Source organism: Oenanthe melanoleuca, chromosome 24, assembly GCF_029582105.1.
Source record: "Oenanthe melanoleuca isolate GR-GAL-2019-014 chromosome 24, OMel1.0, whole genome shotgun sequence".
Taxonomy (NCBI): domain Eukaryota; kingdom Metazoa; phylum Chordata; class Aves; order Passeriformes; family Muscicapidae; genus Oenanthe; species Oenanthe melanoleuca.
This window is the reverse complement of record NC_079357.1, coordinates 4,125,064-4,151,107: the sequence shown is the minus strand read 5'-3', so window position 1 is coordinate 4,151,107 and position 26,044 is coordinate 4,125,064. Positions and strand designations below refer to the sequence as shown.

At 41.6% G+C, this 26,044-nt stretch overlaps 2 protein-coding genes and 1 long non-coding RNA gene across 19 annotated transcripts in view; 1 reads left to right on the top strand and 2 right to left on the bottom strand.

Moving 5' to 3' along the window:
- Positions 1-8,255, bottom strand: part of APLP2 (amyloid beta precursor like protein 2) — a 48,833-nt gene extending 40,578 nt beyond the window's left edge. For 6 of the 12 annotated variants that reach the window (XM_056509899.1, XM_056509900.1, XM_056509905.1 and 3 more), the window contains exon 1: positions 8,104-8,241. In XM_056509899.1, the coding sequence (XP_056365874.1) occupies positions 8,104-8,184 (81 nt within the window). In that variant the 5' untranslated portion in view covers positions 8,185-8,241. Of the gene's footprint in view, positions 1-8,103 lie in introns of all 12 variants that reach the window. The other 6 variants (XM_056509898.1, XM_056509902.1, XM_056509904.1 and 3 more) reach the window with 2 other exon arrangements.
- Positions 8,256-12,021: 3,766 nt separating this feature from the next.
- LOC130262387 (uncharacterized) lies at positions 12,022-22,666 on the bottom strand. The gene is made up of 3 exons (XR_008842115.1): positions 21,872-22,666; positions 21,340-21,483; positions 12,022-13,521 (listed from the first exon to the last, which is right to left on the bottom strand). It is a non-coding gene; the product is annotated as an uncharacterized LOC130262387 (long non-coding RNA).
- A 2,896-nt stretch (positions 22,667-25,562) lies between these two features.
- PRDM10 (PR/SET domain 10) overlaps positions 25,563-26,044 on the top strand; it is a 47,665-nt gene continuing 47,183 nt past the window's right edge. For 3 of the 6 annotated variants that reach the window (XM_056509469.1, XM_056509462.1, XM_056509465.1), the window contains exon 1: positions 25,840-25,945. The gene's annotated coding sequence lies outside the window, so the exon portion shown is untranslated. Of the gene's footprint in view, positions 25,798-25,839; positions 25,946-26,044 lie in introns of those variants that run through there. The other 3 variants (XM_056509470.1, XM_056509464.1, XM_056509463.1) reach the window with 3 other exon arrangements.

The following is a 26,044-nucleotide window of genomic DNA, read 5'->3' as shown; positions in this document are numbered from 1 at the left end:
CTCCTGGGATTTGGCTCTTGCTCAGGAAAGCCACAACATCATGTCCATCCATGCCCAAAGGCTGAGCTCTAATATATCAATACACTGCAAATGCAAAATCTCAATTTTTTTGGCTGGTTACCAAGGGAAAATGTTCTCCACTGCCTGACATTTCCATCACTGAGGCTCTACTTAAAGCCTCTGGAAATTAAGTGGTTATTGAAACCCTGCAACTCAAACTACTTATAGGCACTTAAATCTTATCCCAAGTCCAAATGGGAGCTGCAAGCCTCCTGCTCCATCCAAGAGTAATAACCGGTTTCCACGATAACATGCACCCTCAACAATTTCTCAGTCTCCTTATTTCCTGGCAGGCAGCACATTTCAGCCATGCACAAGCACTGCTGTATCCTGCATTTCAGAATTCATCCTTGACCAAGGCTGCTAAGGCAGGCCAGTGTTCTGCTTGGATCCTGACACCATTTCATTCTTCTTTAGGGTTTCTAAACGTGTTTGTGACCTTGCAGCATAAAACAAAGCACCTATCAAATTCAATTTCTTCAGTGAGGACTTTGATAAATTATGCAGGGAAAGACTCATGTTCAAATGCCAATACACTCTCTGGGAACACCGACCACAGATTTGAATCAACATTTTGCATTTAATCTTTTGAGATGAAGACATATGAGATTAAAGCAAATCTGCCCCTCTCTATTTCAGGCCACAGATACTGTAAGACAACTGGTGCAAGAAGTCAATCAATGCTTAGTATTAGTGAATTATCCTAATTCACACAGGTTCCTCTAGGTCTATTTTTGGCAAGTTACTAGGCCTGATATGAACTACAGAAGATTAAAAACTGATCAAAAAAAACCTAAAACTAAACTTAGACCAGGCAACGTGTCATGTCAAATCCAAAACCATATAGAGAATTTGGTGATTAAAAGCTTTATGCTAGAGGGTACCATACGTCTAAGCAGAGACAGCTTCTGTTGTGAATATGCAATCCAAATCCTCTTGGAATCTAATAGGAGAGCATAATATTTATTGTAACAGATGGTATGGGTAAGATTTTTCTTTTTGTTGCTGCCACTTCACACTATGCAATGACATCATAACTAGTGGGATTCATCAACATAAAATCCAAAAGAAAAGGAACAAAGCTTTTGGCACGGAGCTGGAGCTAAAAATAACACAAGAGCCTTTAAAGAAAAAGCCCCAAAGATTAAAAATGCAAATAATTGGGTTTTGATTTAAGCATCTCAGTACTGAAGTTAGCATAAGGCAACTACTGGAAAATACCAAGTAGTTTGCTAAACCTCTGTTTCATCTCTGCAACATCATCATCAGATTAAGATTTTTGAGTTCACCTCACTGGCTCCATTTAGAGCTTTGTTGGTGACAAGTTAAAAAACCCAAGCACAATATCATAATGAGAAAATGCAAGCCCTGCCATAGTAGAGTGTTAACACAATAATAAAATTCTCACTAATGCAAGAATTGAAAGAAACCAACCCCAGACCCACAGCTCAGAACATCTCAGACATTTGACATAACCAGACAATGATTGTTGGAAGAAAAGAGACCTAAATGAGAACAGGAATTTTCAAGGTTAAGCACTGCTTTAATTTAAACATGAAGTCATCTGTAAGGAGATGATAATTAACTACTCGCAAATAGAAATTTCACTGAGTATCAACCTGCTGTTAGAGTTAAGTGAAGCACGGCCCCAGCCAGCTCAGTGTGCCCGTGAGTGTCTGCCTGTCCCTGTCCTTGACCTGGATCAAAACAGACTTTGCACCACTGTAATTTTGTTAGAGAGAAGCTTACTGTATGAAATTACCTAAATGCATCCCTGTCACAGAGCCAGAGCCTGGGATGTGAATGCTGAGGCATGTTTATCATCTGCTGCACCTCAGCACAATACCATGGGTTGGTGACACTGCCAATAGCTGTAAGATATCAATGACTCAGTGCCTCACCCTGAAGCTTCTCCAGCACAAATAGGAACCAAGGCACAGGTCCCACTTTCTGTGGGTTTTGCTGGGATTTTTCAGGCTGCATCTAAGTTATGCTGGCAATTTTAATGTCCTTCATACCTGGTAGCTTGAAAAACTTGAGCTCAAAGTCATCATTTGATAATGATTTTCCACTAGTCTCAAAGCATAGTGCAAGCACATCCAAGCCAAACAATAATTGACTTGTCTTCTCCATAAGCTTCTCTGAAGCTCACACGCTGCATGGAACAACAACTTTAAATCCTGCTTCATCAACTGAAGGTCTTGTCTAGCCACAGCATTTTACCCCGCAACTCGACTGTGCAGGAAATCCTGGCACTAGAAATAACTGGTGAGGCTTTTGAAGGTACAGAGGAGGAATCCCCCAAGAAAGCACTGGCAAAGAAGAATAGACTAAACTGGTTGAGAACTAAAAATTCCCTCAAACCACCGCTAACAGATGTTACTGCACAACCCAACAGTCATCTTGAGAAACAAGTCATCAGGAAAAAAAAAAACTAGCTCAAGTGAAGCCACTATCATTGCAGTAAATACACCAACACCAGGATAGCCCAGATGCTCCAGTTCTCACAGACTACTGGGCCATCTTGCCAGGAGAGATTGCTAAAGCAAATGAATACATACGTGTGTACATGAACCAGGTCGGCCTGTAGCAGAGAACAAAAGGATTTCTGGACCATGCTTCACCCAGCAGTGAGTTTCCCTCAGGAAACAGAGTGCCAACATGTGATTTGACTTCCCACTGTCACCAGTGAAATGGAAAGTGAAATAAACCACCAAATGCCACACAGAGTAGCAGCATTTGAATGTACACATTAGTTAAGAGTGACTAGGAAGCTACTGAAGATATAAACCAAAATTAAGGTCTGCAATACATTAATTTGTCCAAGAGCATTATCACAGCAGGCAAACACGACAACAAGGAGTTAGAACTCAATTTAGTTCATCTACAGGTTGATCTTTCAAGAATAAGGCGTACATCCTTCTCTCCACTGGCTGTATAGAAAACATCCCTGTAATACCTCCAAATGAAGAGCTGGTAAGCAGCTTAGCCACATGTGCTCCTGATCAGGTGGACACCTGATTACATAAAGCCAAGCAGGCTGAGATTAGTTTAACATAATTTGCAGAACAGTGGTGTTTTGATCATTCATCTCAGGTTGGAACTTAAAACTCCTACAAATGCACATAAAGACAAAATCTTGCATTTTAAACATCAATCCTTCAGAGCAAGCATTAGAACTTATGGACATTTAAAAGCCAGGCTAAAAGGTAGATTTCACTCCCGTATTCTTTGGTACAAGGGTTTTCCATATTCTCACATAAGGCAGTATAGCTTAGAGAACACTCAATCACAAGTATATATTTAATTCCAACTGAGAAGGCAGATAGAGGTGAAAGCAGTAAATCTAGTGCTGAACAAACTAAAAAAAAGTGTCATTCACAAGCTAGATCTCCATGTGAAATGTATGTGTGTGCATGTATATATAGCTCCCTGCTCACAGTTGCAGGAATTCATAAACTAAAAGAAGCAAAATCTAATGTTAAGAAATTGCTCTCAAAGAAAACTCCAGCTAAATTATATCTCCCAAAATGCACTTTTTCCCTGTGCACTGCCCCTCAGGAGTGAGAGTGCTGCTCCTACAGCACCAACCCTGAATTACCACTTGCCTTATAGAAGTCACAGTATTAACAGGCTAAAGTTCTATCCTATTGTATCTGAGGAGGAGCCATCAGCCTTTCCACCCCAGAAAAAAACATGTAATTTTGGTTAATTCACAATAAAGAGAACCTGACAATTTACTCCACTCACATCTTCCTTCTTACTGCTTTATAATTCACACTTCTAAGCACACAGTAAATATATATCTACATATATGTAGATATATATATTTACACATGGAAATGTAGATATATATATTTACACATGGAAATGTAGATATATATTTATGTAGATATATATTTATGTAGATATATATATATCTACATATAGAAAAATTGTAAGTTTGCACAAAATTGTCAACCCATTTCTCCCCACAAACCTGAGACTTACTGGCACCTATAGGAAAAAGCTGAAAAGGAAAATATCCAAAAGCAAATTATAAACTTAGTATAGCTAATGCATAGTCACAGAGCCCTAAGTACTCCATTTAAGGTACCCAGCAAGTAAAACCTGTGATAGGAGATGACATTTCACTGTGAAAAACTCACTGCAAGTAGAGAAAGCAGAACATGTGCATAATGGGTGTGGACAACAGGTTTGGGGAAAAAAAAAAAAAAAAAAAAAAAAAAAAAAAAGGAGTAATCTTGCAAGTTCCAGTACAGCTCTGAATTAAGAACCTCACCAGAACAGTTTCTAGGCCATTGTGAGTATTCAAAGCCTTCCAATTAAGACCAAGCATCATCTTAAATTAACAGCATGTTTCAGAGGTGCTGACTGCCTGAACTTAAAAACAATGACCCCAGTTTTTACTGAACAGAAGCACAAGAGCAAGAGTCTGAGGGATTGCATCCATTTTGAAAACCTGAGGAGTTAAGGAGCAGAGTGTGAAACGCCCAAGTGTAGAGAGGAAAAGGCTTGCCTTTAACGAGAAATAGTTGGGGATGGTGTATTTCTCTTCTACTTTCAGCTGAGGAACAAGGCTTTGGGTTAAGTGCACGTGTAGAAACTGATGCACAGTCAAAGTGACTGATGCTTCCAAAATTGAGCCCATACACCTCCAAAAGACACACACAGAGGTAAAAGCAACGGCAGAAGTTTTACAAGGCACATCTAGAGAGAAGCACAAGTGGTGCAGAGCACAAGGAACTGCACTAATCCTTCCCTGCACTTCCTGGTGCTAGAGGAGCACCAGTGTGTAATCATAATACAGCTAAAGCCACCTGGAGAACAGCTTTTGAATAACTTGCAGGTGATGCAACGATCACATTAACAAAAAAGTCATTAAATCCCTGGTAGAGCTATTAATGCCTAAATAACATTTAATAGAGGTAAAACAAGGAGAGCTGAAAGCATCCTCCAAAAAGGAGCACTTACCTTCATTTGCCATCCTACAACGCAGCAGAAAATCCAGAGCCTCTCTGCAGTATCAGATTTGCTTTATTTCCATATCTTAGCTTCAGAGAAGCTTATTGAAGCTTAGAAGAGGCACTGCATATAATCACTTTCATAGGAAGCTGCATTTCTTAACACCGGGAAGCAAAGTTTTAAGAACTGAGAGCAAACTAAAGGCCACAGACTCAAGACTGGAATTTTCCTGAGCTGTTTCTGCTCAGGACTCGAACACCGAAGTGGAAATTTCCCTAGGTGGAGTTCTTTGTTCAACGCAGCAGGCAATTAGAAGTCCCCAGGGTCTGCAGAAATGGCACAAGGCTGATATTTTTGTCAGGGAGAATTTAAGCAATACAAGACAAAAATAATGACACGAAATTCTGCTGCAAAACACTTTTTTTTTTTTTAAACTTCCCCCAAATCCTGGTGATTTCAAGCAGGCAGGTAACAGACGTAAGCATGCAAGAGAGTTTTGGAAAAACAGCAAACCTTATTTAAAAAAAAAACAAAAACAAAACAGTATCCAGTCTGCATTACCTTAGACCTGATTACACAAAAAGGTCAAGTAATAAAAAACACTTTGCACCTTCAAAAAAAGCCTTGAGGGCACAGCAAAAGCAGTTTCTCATTGGAATACAGATCTAATTCGCATAGATTTATTTTCTTTTTCCAGTTGGCATCAGTGTTCTGTTTGAGTTTCTTGGGGACTTCACAAGCAAAACAAGCAGAATTTAGACACATACTGCTATGGAAACACAATTAATTGCTGGGATCCATGACTTCTTTAAACACTTCCATTCATATTCATTTGGAAGAGAGACTGTCAGAGGTTATCAGCCATCCCCACACTATGATCTGAAAGGGAGACCGACTGTCACCAGCACCAACCATCGGGAACACCCTAGAGCGTCAAGAGTTCAGATACAACAATTTCAGAGGAAAAAATAAACTGCCACTCCCCTTGCTCTGGGTAGGACAGAAAGAAAAACAGATTGTAGTTAATAAGAAGATTACCAGGCGTTTCAGGGACAGGGAATGGGAGCTAAGATAATCAAGAGACAGAAAATCTACCTAATGGAACAGTGCCAATCCAGCTGAACTAATAATTGCAGACATTGTTGCATGCTTTCCATAAATTTCAAATGACATCTTGATTATTGAAGAAAATCAATTATTTGCATATTTTTCATCACATTATCTGATAAAATCCAGTAATGACCACAGTGTAAGATCCTGAACAAACCATTTACTTCCTAAACTTGGCATCGAGAACTGTTCTTCAGCAAATCTGACAGCAGTAAAGACTTGAGAGCTGCAGTCCCCCCCATCGACAGGACAATGGGAAAGGATGCAGCAAAAATAAGGATTAAAATGCCACAGCTGACATTTTATGCCAGCAGACTAAGGCGACTATCATGCCTTTAGAGGATACAAACTGAATTGCAGGAATGTTTTCATTTCAATCCTTCTCAAAAAGGTCAGTGAACCCCTCTCTGGGGCTGCTGGCCCCTCCTGGACTGTCAACGTGTGACACAGCTGCTCTCCCCCTATGCCTGTCCCCGGACAGGCAAAACCCAGGATCTGTTTCATCACATAGACACCAGACTTTGGAATAAAATGACAGCTAGATTTATTTTCCAAGCTGATTTTTCATGGCACATGTTCCTAAGCAGCGGATTCCAGAAGCAATGTGCATAGCAGCCAAATTTGTCTCGGATGTAAGAGAGGAAGTGACCTATAACTAGAGGAGTTGCCAAACAGGTGCAAGAGATTTGATCAGCAGCAGCCAGGACAGTGCCCTGCAATCAAGGCAATGCCAAGGAACCTGATCTGGGCATTAGCTCTATGCCCTCAGAGCAGTCCACCATCCTTCCTGTAAGATAACCTTCACACGAATTGTTCCACAAACAGTTATCAACCATGTTCAATTGATTTACAGAAATTTAAACAGAAGGATTGTACAAAGTATGTGGGATACTATTCCTCAATAGCAACCAAACAAGCAGAAATCATAGACTAGACCAGTCCCATACAACACACATTAAAAAACCCAAAAACCACATTTACTGCGAGTTAGGAATTACCATGAGCTTAGAGCTTGGGAATTTTGCATCACACAGAGGTAGATGTTCTGCTTAATCAACCTTGCTATAACAGCCACAAACCTGTTCTTTATCCAGCCCTAAATAACCCAGAACCTCCACAAGACAGATGCAGCTGTTTTGCAATTCCAAACAACATTCAGACCTAGATTATTAAACTCTGTTTACGTACCATTTCTGAAGCTCAGCACATACTTTGCTCCTTGTTTTGCTCCATCCCTCTAATAAGATAGATTATAGCGTCAAGCTTTTAAATGCGCAAGATTTTCTCCTACTCATCTTGTTGTCTGGAGAGCTAGATTACATCAAGAATTTGGATTTAGGATAAAGCTGGAATTCCCTCTGTCCAGTTATTTTCATACATGCAAACACAATACGTATTTTGTACGTACAGAAGTAACATATACTCGTATATGTGTGCGTGTGCGTGTATATATATATATATATAGACACACACAGACCCCTGCGGGCATCTAAGACATTTCTATATGAAATGCACAGCCTTTATACTCGGCTGAAGCATCTTCTCCGAAAGCCGAGGTACCAAATCCAATCCAAAGATTTATTTTGGATCCATCAGCAACCAAATGTATTCGTTTAACAGAGGTTTTTCTCTAGGCAATGGTTCTCTAACAGTCTTCTAAGCTTCTGGACGCATCTGAAGCTGGCCACTCCTGCTCCCGTGCCAAGAATGCCGAGGTCACGTCCCCAAGAAAACAGCCCCGAGCATCCCGGTGAGACGGAGCTCCCGTCCACACGAGCGGCCTGAGGGATACGGCTTTACCGAAACCACGGGTAAAACACCATCTCACCACCCCGGGAAGGTCTGGAAGAGGCTGGACGATCTCCAGGTGGCTCCACACCAGCAGAAACACCCCGAAGTCCCCTTACTTCCCGCCGGCGCATCGGGTACCCCCGGGGAAGCCCTGCCCGCCCCGCACCCCCCACACACCTCGATGTATCCGGCGAGCGCGGCCGCGGGCCCGAGGAGCGCCAGGAGCAGCAGAAACGCAGAGCCCATCGCTGCCGCCATCACCCGCCGCCGCCCGAGCGCAACTGCGGCCGCAGCGCCCCCGCGGGGACCCGCCTCGCCAGGCCACGCCCTGCCTTGAGTGACATCCGCGAGCACCAATCGGGAGGCGGCTCGTAGCCGCACCCTCGCCACACTCTCAGCCTACGGGACGAGGCGCATGGCGGATGGGGCCGCCCCCCGGCGGGCAATGGCTGCCGGGAGCCGTGAGGGGACAGGCAGGGCTGGGGCGCGGCCGCTCCTTGTCACCTCTGGCAGCCTGGGCTGCTACAGAAATCAGTCCCCAGGTAAAACTCCGCGTAGCGAGCACCCGAAAAGGCCGTGGCCTGTATGGCCGTCTGTAGGCTAAACGCTCTACCCCACGACTGTGGTGAGCAGGAATGCTCTGGGGTAATAAAAGCAGAATGAGACATTTTCATTATCTAAAAATAATACAATTATGTTTCCCACTCGAAAAGCCATCTGTACATCTGTTCTCAAAGCCCTTGACCCACGTGCAAGCGCCAAGTTCTCAGCCATCCGAGTTTCGTAATAAAACTCAACACGTGTCCTTCTTTATTTTTTTCCCTTAAGATGCAGCTATTGAATGGTAAGAATGATAATCATGGCTTCATCTTGCTGCCAACACTGGGTGCTCACCAGACACTACCTGGAAGACATTTACGTGCTGCCACACATGCTGTTCTGTAAACACAGCACAGCTCTCCATAAACTTTAAACAACATGCATGTATTTAATTAAAAAACAGACACGTTTGGGTTTTTTTTCTCCAGTTTGTGTTTCTTTTCAATCAGAGCATGGCAGCAGTTCCTTCCAGTGAAGATGTTCTGCCACTCCTGGTGCTGCTATTTCAGGAAACATTTCTGGCTTTCAAACCAGGTTTTTGTGCCAAATTTGCATTGAGGGTATTTTAGTTTCAGCATGTTACTTATAAACAGATATTTGAAATAATTAAAATTTTAAAATAAGCAAACCCTTCTGGAACAAAGCAGATCTACCAAGTGCAGTTGCTGATACCACAGACCTTGCACATCTGTGCAGAGCATTTATCAGCCCTTTTTTAGGTTTGCCCAATGGAAATGTACATCAGTCAGTTCAGGGATGACAAATGCCCATCTTGAATATGCAACCACTAAAGATCCCAAAGGTTTCAAGAACATGAGATCTTTAAAAATACCAGTATATTTTAGACTTGTTGGATTTTTTTTTTTCCACACGGATATGCAATGAACCCATTGGCATTAAATTAGAAAAGCGGTATCATGGAATCACAGAATGGTTTGGGTTGTAAAAGCTCATCTTGTTCCATGCCCCTGCCATGGGCAGGGACATCTTCCACTAGACAAGGATAGAATATCCTATAGATTCCATATATTTGCTTTCAATTTTGTGTGAAGATATGGATGCTGAAATGGGATGGAAAAGACCTTAGTATAAAATGTCACAGTTATAAAACATTTCCATTCTAAATTTCCATATTCTTTACTGGCTCTTACAAGTGCTGTTTTCTGAAATAGGAACATTATTGAAATGTTGCAGATGGGGTGAATCTGTGCAACAGATCAATATGCAGCTCAGTTTTAATTAAAATTGCTGACTGGTCCACTGGTCACTTATTATAGTCTCTTTCTTACACTATTTGAAAACCCTTAAATCTCTTTTACTGCAGTCCTCTGGCATATATAATTTTCTCTTTAGCCTGGCCAAGTTCAGTTGAGAAATGGAGTAAAAGCTGCTTTTGAAAACAGACACATTTTAATGTAAATATTTTAATGTGCAATATGAATACGGGAGTAAATACCAAGACATTTTGAGATAGGCTTTTCCTTTTACTTAAAAAGGAGGGATATTTTTTCCTACCCAGTCCAAAATGTACAAGTTTATAAATCTTTGGGTAGGGGCTTTCATTCAAGGTTGAATTTATCTAGTACTTAAAGTACTAAATAAATTAATTTCCTTTCAGTATTTATGTAGTGCTTTGTGAGAATTGATGTTCACAACAGTGACTCCAACAGTGTTATTCGTGTTTTTCTGAAATTTTTCTGAAATTTTTTTTAAATCTGGTGACTCTTGGGGAAGTCTCTCAGATAAGTATGAGGTACAACCTCAACTACATTCTCACCTGCTCCTAGTCCTGCACTGTAGATACACCAGGGTCTAAGAGCTGAAGTCCTGCAGCGAGGCTGCAGCACAGGATATTCCTCTTCAACAGCAAGGCCATCAGTGCTCAGTTCACTACCTAAAAAACAAGTGAGAAATCAAGGTTTGAAGAATAACACATTTCTCTTCATACAGAGATCAGCCCTACCAGGACAAAAACTCCCCAGAAAAAAAAAAAGGTTTAATCTCCCAGATCTTGGTCATTCCTTGGTGATGATCAGAAGCTATACATGCAACTAAATTCATATGACTGCAGGGTAGCAGGGAGAGAGATTGAAATAAGAGCCTCCAGCAAGATGCAAATGGAATTCCATCAGTTGGGAAAAACCAAAGGCTTTCAGCATGGCAAGGCTTTGGGGATGGCTGTTTCAGGTGCCTCCTGCCCACACAGAAGCAGCGGGTCACTGCAGGCATGGTGACACTCATGATGGCCGTGTTTAATTCAGTGCACAGGTCTGTTTCAGGTGAGCACTGGTACTTGTCTGTTGCCTGTGACAACAGCACCAGTTTCAATCAATGCTACAAGGCTGCAGCATTCCCTAGGACACCTCTCCTGCTGTTAAACCTGTTAGGTAGGTGACAGTTTATATTTACTTCCAAGAATCCCATTTCACCCAAGTTCTGGAGCTCTTAGTGCCCTTTTCCAGGACATCTGTGTTAATGAAGCACTGAGCATCTCATCCTCACCTTTGGCTGCCAATGTTATTTCTGTAAGAAATGTTTCAAGAGAACATCTCTGCCCCTAACCACTGGAAGGACTGTGATTGTGTAAAGAGAAAGCACATATTTGTGATTGCAAAAATATGCTTGGTAAGAATAAAGTTAAAATCATGATAAAAGGAGCAAACAGAAGTCATTTAGGAATGCATTTGGTACCATTAAAGTCTCTGGGAGCAGCAACTTTAGCAAACTGGTGCATTGAGATCCTGTCAGGACCTGGAAAATGAGTTCAGAGAAGTGAGGAAATCTTTGAAGATTCCCATCATTCTCTTAAACTCCTGAAATTAAAGCATAAAATTAGTCTAGCCAGTGAATTGTAGTCCTATATAGCTAAACTTGTTTGAAGATTTAAATGGGGGTTCACATGATTCATAATAGCTCTCTGTGTGACAGGTATGTGCAAGGTAGAGCTTGCAGAAGTAGAGTCAAGTCAGTCTGGGGTTTAGGAGGTAGAATGAAAACTGAAGTTAGAAACAACTAAAGAATGTAGTGGGATTAGGTAAAGAACTCCCTATCGCTTATTTTTGGAGTGTCATAATCATACTCCAATATTATTCCTGCTGAACACAATTCAGCAATCTGCTAAGAAGTATTAAGCAGTGCTTCTAGGAAAAATATACGGCATAATTTGCACAAATGATGCCCAAACTCACCTGGAGCCATCCTGTCCTTCAGAAAAGACCTCTACCTGTCACCAAGGCTGTGCAAGGGGCAGAAAGCAATGCAAAACTGTTATTAGCCAACTCAAACTTGATCCAACATCCAGCTGTTTAAGTGCCTGTGGGACTTAATATTTCTCCAGACCCATAAGTAACACCAGAAGATTGCCAGCCTGTCTGGAATTGGACATCTGTATTTGGCTGCAGCACTTCTGTGGGCAAGTCCAGGGTTCCTCCACCCTTGCAGCTCAGCCTTCCATTTGTGAGTCAAATCTTATCTGGGGATAAGATGTAGGAAGTCCAGCAGCAGTGAGATGAAGGAAACTGCTGAAGAAACTGGGCTTAAGATATTTAGTGAGAACAAAGATGCTCCATAGAAAGAGGGTAACAAAAAATGCAGAAGCCTTGAGAGGCAGACAGGCAAAAAGGTGATTTTCAGGGGAATACAGTGAAGTTAAGAAGAGTGAAAGGATGGAGAATAACTAAGAACAGATGCATTGCAAGTGGGGCCATACCATAAAAATAGGGATAAATGGAGTAACTGCATGTGTGAGGAAAAGCAGCACAGAAATCTGTGAAAAGGAGTGACAGAGTGCTGGACAGCAAGCCTTTCTGTTTCTGCTTAAAGACTTCTTTGGGAAGGGATTGGTGAGGAAGGAAGAAAATCTGCCCTTCATTATATCAATAAACCCTTAATTCTTGATGGCCATTTTCCCACTGCTCTGGTCCATGTCTGAAACAGTGACACTCATCTGGCTTCCACTGAGGTGTTTGAAGTGGGCAGATCTGCACAGCAGTTTGTGCTGTGTTCATCTCAAACAGCACAATCCTTGCCTACTGCATGTAACAGACTGTTAAGGAAACAAGCCTGGCACTAATACTCCTGTAAAACTGAAAACTTCAAAATAACCCCTCTGTTAGGTTTGGAGATACTACAACTTTGCTGAAGCACTAGCACAGAAAGGTGCAATTGCATTGGAAAATGAAAAATCCATCAATCTAGGATGCTTAAGGGCAGCACAAGACAGTGGCTGCTAAAGAAAGCTGCTGCTCCTTCAACTGCATATGAATCTCAGCATTCAGAAAATGTGATAAATCTATGATCTCCTTTCATTTCTCCATGGGGCCAAAACCAATGGTGAACTTAACTGGGCAATTTGTTTTTCTGAAGACTGTCCAAGGCAAAAGCAATGTCTGAGAGACACAAGAAATCCATTTTGGAATAGAGTTGCATGTATGTACGATTCACTTCCCAGGGAAAGAAATTACTTCTGATAATTCAATAATATATGATTCAATAGAGTAATGAGCCCACACTCAGACTGAGGATCCAGAATGCAGAAATAGCAGGGACTAACCACCTTTTTAGCTAATACACAAACTGGGAATTTATGCTGCTCATTTTCTCTCTCCAGATGGATCCGAGGCTTTGAGCATGATCTCACTAGCAAAGCAATGCCTGACGTTTCTCCAAGGAACTGAATGCAAACATTGAATCTGACACAGAGAACTCAAAAGACCGAGGGTCTAGAGGTCTACAAGTAAAGGCACAGTAAAGGCATGGTGGGGAGAGAGGAAGGAGAGGCTGCTTTGCAGAAAATATTTAACTCTCATCCTCTTGCTTGGTGACACATCTTCCTACAAATGGCATCCTGTCTCCTTTATCTCTTCTAGTCCACCTGTGAAGACTGAAGTGATGTTTAACCTCTGAAGATGGCAGAATCAGTCATTCATGTATCAAGGCAACCAAATAATTCCGACTTAAATAAGCTGAGCCCCACAGCTGTGGTAGAGAAGCCATCTGAAAGAGAAAAAGCCCACAGTTAAAAAGAATCTATCAACAACTGATATTGGCTCATTATGGTGCTGGGATTTCTCCTGTTGTCCTTGGATGTTTCTTCCCTCACCCCTCCTCTGCTTGCCCATCTCAGTCATTTCAGCAGTGTGAAAGGTTGTTCATTTTATAGAGGTCTTTTATGAACGATGAAAATTCAAATATGTTATAATTAGCTGCAGTTTCACATAAGTCAGTATTATTGCAGCTTTTATATCAGATCCTAATTTATCCCATAAATGTATGTGTCAAATATTACAGTAGAATAATTAATGACATCAGACATAATGGAAGGATTGAGCATTGATGCAGAAGACCTGTTTGAGAAGAATAATTTTAACTTCTTTTCACTCAGAATTTTTCCAGAATTTTTGTCCTCTACTGTAAAAGAAACTTGAAATTGAAAATAAAAATGGTTTGTGTTACTGGCAAGCAACAGAAGAGGTCTGATTCATGATTTAATTCTTCATTCAGTATTCATTGGTAGATTAAAAGCCAAATCATCGTAACAAATGGCACAGCAATGAGCAACATGGAATATAAAAATCTCAGGACTTGTTCTGCTGAATAAATGTGGAATCATTTGCATCTTTGAAGATAAGTGCAATTCAACAGCAAAAAATTGATCCCTCCCTCTGCAGTCAGGTCTGATTCAGCACCTGCTCCATCAGGCATCCTGGAATTGCCTGTGCTAACAAGCTGTTTCATGGCACACCAAAGTCGCCTTTTTTTCACCCGCAATTACTTGTTTGAGCAGTTACTCAGTTTGTAAGAATGGGGTGTATGAGGAAGGAACTTATGACACAGGAGCAGGCAATAAGGAATTTAAAATGTCTGGGAGACACATCATGTCTGATAATATGAATTACTGAGAATTGTAGTTTTCCATCAGCTGCATGGTACCTTTAAGCGCTCTTTTTCCTGTTGCACTTCAAAGCAGAATAACTCCAAAAATCCCCTCCTTTCTTTAATTGGGTATCAGCAAGAAGGCTGCAGTTTGCATCATTCTATTTAAACAAATATTAAGGCGTTTCCTGTAACAATCATTGTTGGGGCCTCACAGTTCTCAAACATCGAGTCATCCTTCTTATTTCAACACAGGAATATTGACTTTAGGTGCTGGAAATTCACATCTGGAGACACAGGACCTGCAGCTTTCCCCTCTAGCACTATGACCAGCCTGGACATTGAGAAGGAGCCTTACAGTCTTTCCTGAGTAGCAGCCTCTCTTCAACTGAGAGTTGGAGGAAAATCAGTGGGAAGCAGAAATTCCCAGGCACAGGAATTCATATTTGCAGACCTTGCTTTACAAGTTTTTTATTTTGTATTTAGTGCCCTAAATACACCCAGGGCTCTACAGCACTATTGACTTCCAAACTCATTCAAGAGAGAGGCTTTGTATTGTGCTCTGGGGTTTTTATAAGCTTTGAAAGAGCTCTTTGGAGTACCACAAGGAGTGAGATGTAGCAGTACTTTGGCACCTTTTAAACTCTTAAGGCAACAAGAGGTTTGAATATAGGTTCTCTTGGTGATAAGAAATAAAGAAATACATGTATTTGAAGTCAGTGTCAGTTGAATAAAGGCAAAGAGCAGGACACAGCTGGAAGGAACTAGGACATGTAAGTAGACACTAAATCCCAATGTCTCCAAGGGAAGGAGGGGACTGCCTACAACTTCCACCCCAAACCTATGGCCTGAGGGGGTGAACAGCCTCTTCTGAATCACATTTTCTCAGAAGATGACTCAGCTCCCAAGAGATCTTTAACAAAATATCCCTGTCCTGCAACTTTCCAATAGTCTTTTCCCATATCTTGCTAAGGGCTGAATTTGAAGTTGCTCTTTTCATTATTCCATGATTTTCCCTTATGGGAAGAGAGAACAGCCTGTGCCTTTTGCCATCACAGCTTGCCAAGGCTTGAAGATCCCTTTTCTCCCCCAACATAAAAGGCATTTTGCCCTACAATAATGAAAAACACCATTTTGCAGGCGAGCTTCACGTTGATATCAGTGTATTCAGCATTTTTGGAAGCAAATTACAAGGCTTCCTCCAACTCTAGGCCTTTCTGCCTTGTCCCAGTCACTTGGATGACTCCCCAAGGTCTCCACCAAGATGTAGCTCATTGGCTAAGTTATAGAAAAAGAGTCTTAAGTAGAGCACTGTATTGAGGTTTGAGTTTTCACTTTAAAATGTAAATGGCTGGTAGTTAATTCCCTTTTGGAATTTAAGAGCTGAATTTAAAATGGGAAATGATGACACAAAAATATACATCAGAAAGCATTGCAGTGTGAGTAATGAATCCTTCACCACATGAATGCAGACTCTTGGGGTCAGCAGACATTCATTTATCTGTATTTTAATAGTTTCCCTCAAAGCTGCTTCTGGCTAAATTCTTCCTTAATGTACTACCTGGTACACTCTCAGTGGACAACAACAAGGGCAAAATTTGATCAGGTTTTCTATTTCTTAAAATCCTATACATCAACGTATTTAAGTGCATCAATATTTTACTGGGTACGATAAATAACACTCTCATTTCTGTTAAGAAGTCTAATGAGGCCTTTTCCTCACTGAACATACAGCTGGATGACAGGCCCATTTGCCAACTAGGAACTTGTCAACTAGGAAGGCTAAAAAGCAATCCAAAAAAAGTAGCTGCGTAGCAAAGATGTTAAATCAATATTCACTATCCAATTGCAAAAGTCTTCCATTTCCCTTTCTCCCTTTCTTTTTCATAACTTTTTACTTTTTCATAACCATTTTACTTCCAACAGGGGGAAAAATAAGTATATATAATTATGTCCTTAGATCAATTTATGCTTAAACACATACACACACAGATACACCCCTGCAACCTTACAGGAACCTGGGATTGCAAGTGCTCTAATATGCATTTAAAATTCAGAGTGTCCACTCCTTGCATGATCAGGCCTTAAGTAACACAACTGTATTCCTTCTATTTGTTCTGTCTTCTGGAAAATATATCTTTACATAACCCTTCAAAAGAATCACTTCTATGCACATGAACACTGACACAAACACATCTACCAGTTTTCATAAACCTTCTCCCAGCAAAGGTGGAACTGCATCAGCATGAGATGAAAACTACAGATCACACCAGGCAACTGCTAAGTTCCTGGTCTATGTTTAGAAGGCGTAAACCTGGATCAGGTTGATAAACTAGAACTTATTTGTATTTGGATAAAGTTCCTTTGGCACATGGGTGCAGAGCTGTGGCCAGGGAGCACATGTGGGGGGTGAGAAGGGAGCAGCCCCCAAGCCAGGTGTTCCCCTGGCCAACATCATGTGATGATCCAGCATCAGCTGGATAACCTAGAAAAAGCACATGGGTAGATCTCTTGGCAGGGTCAGTAATTAAATATCTGTACCACCTCAAAACCTAAAAAGCAATGACTTACACAAGCCTTATTTCAAGCTTTCCCTCTGTCTGTACAAGAATATATCAAATAGTCTAACTTTTCAGTTTTGCCCTTTTTTTCTCTCATTGAGAACTGTCCCAATTCTCCAGGCTCTGTTCTTTTTTTTTTTTTTTTTTTGGTTAAACTGATTTCAAACCCTAGATCTGAAAGTCCCCAAACAATCAACAAAGAGTGTATTTCAGTGAGTTAAATTTGAGAAGTCACAATAAGGGCTGTGGTATGGTACTATTATATCACTCACAAAGGACTGTTACTTCATTGTGAATGGAAACAGCATCTGGCATGGGGCAGGAAATCATTTACCAAAGGAGCATCCAAGAAGTACAGCAATGAAAAATAAGATTCAAATGAGTTTATGGCTATGTAAGTTGTCTTTGTTGGAAAGGTGTTTCTCTAAAATCAGAGAAGGAAAAATATTGCACATTATGTCTTTTTTGCACCTTCAACTCCAGTGTTTGCCAATAGCTTTTCAACAATTGCATGATTCACTATTGAGCATTCCGTGCTGAGAGAAGCCAGTATTCTGTACAGCACAGGGCTCTTTCATTCCTTTCTATTTCATATTTCTGTTATCAACCAACATGTCAGCTGTGAAATAAAACCTGGAGAAAAACTTTGAAAGGAGATAAATTCCCAGCAGGTGTCACAGAAATATTGAATTGACTTTTAGTCTTAATTACACCTTCTGTGTGGTTTCACTCTGTTTCTCTTGCTCTGTACTAAATGAAATAGTGTTATTTTAAAATACTTTTTTTTCTACGTTAAAAGAGAAAGTGAACAGGTCAAGATAAAACTAGGTAAGTGATGGGAATAAAAGAGAAACAGGCATCACCAGCACAGTTCCTAAAAGTTCTGCAGGGAATTACTGCGGAAAGAGCAGAGAAGGGGAGCCAGGATGTGGAATTCAGTGCAAAGATGAATACAGGAAATCACAGAATCCCAGAACAGTTCGGATTGGAAGGGACCTCAAAGCTCATCTCATTCCACCCCTGCCATGGGCAGGGACACCTTCCACTAGACCAGGTTGCTCCAAGCCCCATCCAACCTGGCCCTGAACACTTCCAAAGATGGGGCAGCCACAGCCTCTCTTCTCTGCTTATTTACAACCTTTTGAGGTTGAGGAGAACCACTAGGATGTGAAGCAGCTCATTCAACTTTTAGGGTAGTCTCAGGTGAAACAGAACTCATCAGGGAGATGAATTCAGCTCATATCAAGCTGATCCAAGTAGTGAAAAATGACCTTGTCATATTAGGCCTATTCCTGTCTTTTGCCTTCCTGAGTACCTCAGCAACTATGAGAATAACTTTCAAGATTATCTTACCATAGTGGCAAAGACATTTCAGTGTAAAAATCAGCTTCTGAGGGCCTGGGCCTGCAGCTGGAAAAGTCTCTTGATTAAAATTACTCAAATTTTGCTTTGAGAAATGCCATTGCTATTACCATGCTCTATTATTCAGGCAAATTCACTAAGCAGCAGATTTTGGAAATCAGGGATCAAAGTCTGGGATCTTTTGATAAACCTGAAGAGTCCAGATCCTACCTGAGCTCCCAGTGGGGTGTACTGGCTTTAGAGACAAGTTCCCAAGCAAACAGATTTTAGAGCCCTGGGAAATACCAACAGTACTGTAACAGCAAAACTCTGGAAACAAGTCTCCATGGGGATCTTTGCAGGCAGGACAAACCCAATATGATGCAGGACACATGAGCACTTTCAGATGGAACTGCAGCAAACCTTTTATTGTGAACTGCAGCCTCATGCTCAGGCAAGCAAATCTGGAATTTTTCCACTATGTGCAGGCTGGGGTTACAGGAGTTCAGCAACAGTTTAACAGTTTAATTCCATAGTAGCAGAGAAATGCAAAGTCCTGGTACAGCTTTACCACGTAAATGTGCTGCTTTGAAGAAAACACCTTTATTGGGGTCAGGCTTGCCAGGTGTCTGGGCACACCTGGAATACGTAACATTTGGGTGCACCTGGATAACACCATCTGAGCTTTGACAATGAGGATTATTTCCTGAAAAAGGACTGGCTCAAAATAATTATGTTTAGGTTAGTTAGGTTATGTTCACTAGAAGATTTTGGGGAAGCAAATTTGTAATTTCTTCCCAGGCTAGTGTCTGCATCCTTCCTCCAGTGTTGTTTCACTGAAGCACAGCAGGAGCCCTGCCATCATTCCCTGCTCTGGGCAGCTCTGTGCTTTTCCCCTGAACAGCACATTCTTACGTTTTTCCTGTCTGTGTGACCACAGAAGTTTTTTATTTGTAGCCATCTGCACCCAGGCAGAGGCTGCAGCTTCAGTCTTAATGGCTGTCTGGGATGTTATCATATGGTTTTTTATCAGCTTCAGAGATAAGGGCAGCATTAACTCCCTGAAAAATCCTGGCACTTGCTCCATTTGATTCCTCCTGGTCTCCTAAACCGGTTGTTTTCAAAGGCATTCAGGTATCTGTCTACAGTGTGGGTGGAATACACTTACCTTCCAACTCAGCTAAGTTGGAAAACATTTCCTCCTTTTAAACTAATCACTCACTAAACAAACATTTCTCTTCTACCCAGACTACTACCCTCTTCAAGGACACATCCAACTGCAAAAACCACGCTGCAAAAATACTTTGAATGCAATCCAAAACCACACCAGTCCCAGGGTCTGCTCAGACAGCATCTGCTGAGGGTCACAACTCACACAGGAAACCCCAGTCTGCAAGGTGGTGACAAGCAACATAAGCCCACCCACATGCCATAATGGGGGCTTCTTTCACTTAAAATTGAAGAATGCTGTAAGAAAATGTAGCAGTGTTTTTCTTTCCAAATATCTAATTTTTAATATGCTATGATAAAAAAAGTCAAAGAAGGACTTAAGATCATGGTAAGTAAAGGCTTGAAATTAAGGAAAAAAAACCAAGCACAACTGTATTTTTTTTTTGTGCAGCAGTCCTATAAGCTGTTAACAAATAGGGTAAAGATATAAATATTTGATTTAAGACAGACTCAAATTACACTTTTATAAAAAATAAACCAAACCAACTTCTCCAAGAGCCCATGGCTAAATAAGGACTAAGATCTACCTTCAGCACCTGAACAGCAGTACAGCACTAAGTTAGACCTCAGAGACCACTGATAAATCTTCCTGATCCTGAGCAGCTTCACCTAGGACCATCCCCCTACAAGCACAGGCATCCTATTTAAGCCAAGTTCAGGACTATTGCTTCTTGTCCAAGTAATTCTAGAGGAGTATAAGTTTTAGCTTAGTATCAACTGTAACTGGCTATGGATTTGGAATCTATGCTATTGCTCTAGGCTAGGTAAGTTACTAATGGATTTTGTCTTACTTTTATTACCAGCCTACATCATGACATGCAAATTTGATTCTAATCTTGGACTCAGGTCTGCCTTGGCCTCTTGAACTTGCCTGCTGAACCTGTATTTTTGAATGCTCTCTGGATGCCATCTCTAGCTGAACCTTAGTCATCTTCTATAAGTGCCAAAAGATGGAATGGGAACTGGTGAGTATTTCCAACAGCTTGGAAATCCAGACATTTAGGTAAGAGCTGGAGATGTCCTAGGGGATGTTTTTTGCCCTTAAAAATAAATCCATTTCTAAAACTGCATCATCTATGATGAAATCTCTGTAAAAGCCCTGTTGCCCCACTAGAGCAGAGGGGCTGGGTAGACAGCTGGGAATGAGGAATGTGTTAGACAGCAGGAAATGAAAGAAACACAGTTTATGTAGCCTGACAAAAACCTTGAGGAGGATGTGACTGCGCTCTATAAATACATCAGGGAGTAAACACTGGGGTAAGGATAAAGACTCTGCTTAAAAGGCATGAAATAAGTAGGAATAGACTTTAGAAGAAAGAACCAGCTTATCTTCAATGATGTTTTTTAGTCTTTTGTTTAAAACTGGAAGAACAAAAGTCTCCATTTCTCATCAGGGAAAGCCTGCTCAGGTTATAGACTATATAGACTATAGAGGTATCTGTGATGGAGAGGACCTGCTAGCTTGGAAACCCTCTGCCAGCTTGGAAACCCTCTGCCAGCTTCTACATCCATAAGAAGGTCAGACTTGTAATTTCTAAATTCTGCAGAAGGAGGAAGACTGACCATCTGACAGATAAGTATTTTTATCCTTATACATACTGAAAAAGAATACAGTTTTCCCAGCTAGGAGTCTTACTTTTAGCTGTTCTATAAAAAGCCAAGATAAACAGAGTATAGAGTTAGTACATGTACTAAATTAAATCTTAAAATATGATTAAAAAAAAAATGTGGCTGCTGTTGAAACATCTACCATAAGTTATCACTGAAAGTGTTTATATGTTGCCTCTTTAATTCATCTATCAAATACCTGCAGGTGCAGGAAGAAGCTCTCTGAAGATCCCTTCTTTCCCAACAGAGGTGGGGGAAAGCTGACTGTCATCTCATCATCACGTTTTGAAAAAGTTTATGAAAGGCTGTATCAAATCCTTTCCCAGTGCTGGAGACAAATCTTCTGGAAAAATTAAAAATCTTGTATGAAACACTATAGGAATCATTTTAATAGAGAATATTAAACCTTTATTTAACTTTCTAGTGAACTCAGAAATATTCCAAAGCATGGAGGTTTTCCTGAGTCATTCTGGCCTGCTTAATGGAAAGGAAACCCAAACACCCTCTGTGTTTACTTTGCAGTCTATGCACAAATTATTTCCTATTAATGTCAATGCTTCTACACAACCAGAGCTGGGCCAGGAAGACACCTGAACTTCGGTGGGAAATCAGCCAGTAGTGTTGGGTAATCAGCAGTTTAGTGCTGTCAGGATCATGGTAGCTGAGATCCTTCCCAGAGAAGAAATGCGTGCACTAAATTAACAGTAATCCCAGCTAAAGAAGTAGCTGACCTGGATTTGAACTACATCTGTCCAGCGCAGATTCCTGGGAAATGCTCCAAGAATGAACAGTCTGGCAATGCAGAGAAGAACTGGGTCGCACTGGAGTTCCTGTATTTGCCTAAACTGGGCTGACTGGAACCATGGCCTGCTGCCTGCAGAAAGGCTGGGATCCACAGGAGCAGCCAAGCACAAGAAGGAAAAAATCCCTTTCTAACCCTGCAAAATCTTGCAAAGAGACGGTTTGCAGCAAAAGCTGTGGAGTGTCAAACTCCCAGTTGATTTCTGTCTCCTTTAAACCATGGGATCTCAAGGAATCATCAGGAGCAGCACCTGCCTTTATAAATATTGTTCTAATAGAGTCAGGGAGATATTGGCATGTGAGTGGCAAAATATTTTCCCTGCAGGCATTTTGGCATCAGGACTCACTTTTCCTATCCCAACACCCCAGCAGGGCTTTGCTAAATGAAATTTCAGTGAACTGAAAAGCTTCTTTTTCCTAAAACTTGCTGTATCTTTTACCAAGTGACCAGTGAAAATTATGGGGCTGGAGGGGAGTGATACAAGTTGTTCCCTGCCTTGTTTTGGTGCCTTTTTATAATTAAATATTGGAGAATAAATGCCACTTCGCTGGGGACAAATCAGGCAAAAAGAGAACCAATAGTGAATGCATGAGGTGAAATGTTTCAGCTAATGGTATGTTTTTCATTTAAAATAAAATTTATTTTTTTTAGTTGATGCAGATACTACTTCAACACCCTTAGACTTGTTTTAGTCAATTTTTTTTCTTGCAGTTAAAGAAATTAATTTAGCATGTCAAAAAAAAAAAAAAAAAAAAGACTAATTTTTGGGGGGAGGACTCATCCTGAAAACCAAAATAAAATAACTTTATTCTACTTGTATGTGTTTTACATGAGGTCACATTAATTAAATTTATTGTGGCTTACTCTAAACTACTGAATTCATGTTTTGTATTCTCTGTGCAGGATGAAAAGTAATTACATTTCAGTTGCATTATAATTTAGCAGGTTGTAACAGACACAAGGACAGACCTGAAGTTTTTCCATCTTCTAGATTGGAGTTTTAAATCACAGCCAGGTGCTGACTTGCATGGGGGTGGGAAGTGGGTGCCCCAAAGCATAGCCAAATTCCATGTGCAGTTTAATTTGGGAATCTAGACCTAAGTACCTACTTGTCATGCACAGAATGAGACTGGGAGGTCACCAGGGCCAGGAAGGTAGTGGCTGCTTCTATAACTCAAACGAGTTTAGAGCACTTCAGCATTTTTCTTTGTCATATTTAATCTATATGTTCCTCAAAATGGGATTATGTCATGGAGAAAAATCCAATAAACCAAACAAAACCTGAAACACCCGTATAGATGGGGAAAAATCAGAAAATCTTCCTAGGAGGTCTTTCTAGATTTAAGGAGTGGGGTCCAGGTTTGGGAGGCTTGTTTTTAAGGCATAAACTTAGGAGTGTTTTTTTTAAGTGAAAGGAAGGGGTGAGGAGGTCCAAGGGAAAGAGGGCAAAAAAAGATACTCATGAGTAAATTAAATGGGGTGGAGTTCCAGTGTGCTTTTCTACCTGGAATCTGAAAATGGGGGAGAAGACAGTCAATACACTTGCTTCCATGTGGGAACTAGTAGAAAAATGAATGTTGGAGTGACCAGAGGGAAGAGACAGAATAGGCAAGATGAGAGAAATTGCTGCAGCAGCAGCATCCAAATGAGATGATGTAGGGATGGAGACATGGATCTGAGTATCTGATGGCCTGGGAGAATGAGCAGGAAAGGAGGATTTTCAGGAGGGTTACAGCACCAGACTGGAGGTGGAGGGGGGTATTTAATGTAATTCACTTGAACTCCACAGATTAGAAATAAATAAATTAACCTCATGTGAAGGCCTTTCTCTCTGCCAGCACAAGACTGTGGGGGAAACAAAGCCTCTGCTGGAGCATCAGAAACAACACATGAAATGTGGGAATTACAATAGGCATTACATCAGATGCTGGATACTGCAGGAGATGAATCAGAGCAGCATCTGGCAGCTTGGTGCATCTACAGTGAACTTGCACTGATTTGACTACAAAAGGATAAAAAATAGCATGTGGAACAACTTTCAGTGTGAGCCCTGTTTAGGGAAAGGGCACTGGTCTGTATTCTACCACGGGACTACATCTCTTGATGTGGAGCCACCAAGTCTTCCAAAACATTAGGGAGAGTCCTGGAAAACCCAAATAAAAATACATTTTGATTTTTCAAAAAGTAACACACGAAGCTTTTAAAATTTATAAGAAATAAAGCAGTTTTGTTTGCTTTTATGTATTTCCTTGTAGTACTTGTTCACCAGAAGTTTCAGCAAGGTATAATGAAATTGAAACTGGTTCTATGGACAGCAAAATAAATTAATTCCTATGATTCCTATAATTTAAATTAAGAGAACTGCCCAGAGGTATAAAGTATAGTTAAGGGGAAAAAACTAACAAACTTCTAAATTAAAATAATTCTGCTTACTTTAGGTTTAAAACCCATACCTAACATTTTAAGATCAAGTTCACAAACATAATTTAGAAAATTTGTATCTCTGTGGGCTGTTTTTTAAATTTTGATTGCTTATGGAAAAGGGGACATGATTTCATACATGATATAATGCAATGATTTCAATTTGCAACAGCAGCTCTTAATTTAAAAGACTAGTCCAGGCTTTAAAAGGACAGACCTAATGGAGAGTTACACTTAATGGCACCAAGATCTGACCCTCTCACTGTTCTCCCAGCACAGAGACTGAGCAGAATCAGTTCTGTAAAAGTAGTGATTAATATTTAACCCAAATTTCCCCTTCCTGTCCTCCTGGGATTTGGTCAGTTGGCCACAATGGCCCATTGCGGGATCTGTAGCTGCCCACACTGCAGTGAATAGTGGTTTACACACAGTCCATAAAGCCACTTAGAATAAAACTAAACGGTCTTAAACACAAGGATTGTCTGGCTTAAATATCTACTTGACCTACTTGATTAAAGAGCTACCCGAGTGTGTGCTAATGGCAAATGAGTGATAAGAAAGGGATGTTTTTCCTGGCCACCATAATACAAATAGATAAATACTAAACACAAGTATGGCCGTAACCGCCCTGGAATGACCAATTAGTTGCAATTTTGAACAATAGTAATTCTTACCCTTCTTTGAGCAGACATTTAGGATTCAGACACATGTACCATGAAAAAAATTACGTAGCAACATTTAAGGTCGTATTAAGCAGAAGGAGCCCTTTAGTGCGCATTTCCTCACGGGTTGATCTTCGACAGATACTAATAGCTCATGTTTCAGCTTTCCGTTTATCAGCTTTAAGTAAAATTCCAGTGGAATCCGCTGGTTTTGACATGCTCCAAATAATGCTCCGAGGGGCTGCCAGATGGTGCTCAAGGGGCTGCAGAGCATTGCGGATGGGAGCCCACGAGAAGTTTGGGAGTCACCTCCTTATCCCGGAGGGAGCGGGGGACGGGCCGGCCCTACCTGTCCTGGAAAATTCGGAGCGAGGGTGCGGGTATCGCCGCACCGCCCCTTCCCGCCACCAGGGGGTGCCCGGCGCCCCCCACACCCCCCCAGTAGGGGGCACTGCCCGCGGCGCCCACACCGCCTCCCGGAGGGGCGGAGCGCCATGAAAAGCGCACTCTGATTGGCGAAGATACCCGTGGCGGGGATGAGAGCGAGGCTCTGATTGGCCGCTAGCACCCGAAGGTGGGAGCAAAAACCCGGGCAAAGGACCCCTACTCCGCTCCCCTTTTCGCGGATCGGGGTGTCCCCCACTCCCCCCTCCCCTAATCGACCTGGGCGCTCTGAGTCTTTCCTTGAGGAGTTATGTGCCCCATCGTGTCTGGCGGAGGAATTTCAGCCAATGAGCGCGCGACGCCGCGGCTTGTTGCCAGGCAGATTATGGTAATGAGGCTCGGGTGGCCACCCCCCCCTTCCCCCCCCTCCCGCTCTGCAGCTACCATTGTGAGGTGAGGACAGGTGGGGGGGTTCGGGGCCGCCGCAGAGCCGGCGGCGGCAGCCGGAGTGCGGCACCCCTACGGGACCCCCTCAGGTAACGCGATGGGACGGTCCGGGAGGGCAGCGCGGCCCGGGGATGCCGCGGGGACCCGCCGGGGGTTTTAGACTTGTTGTTTTAGTCGCACCCAAGATG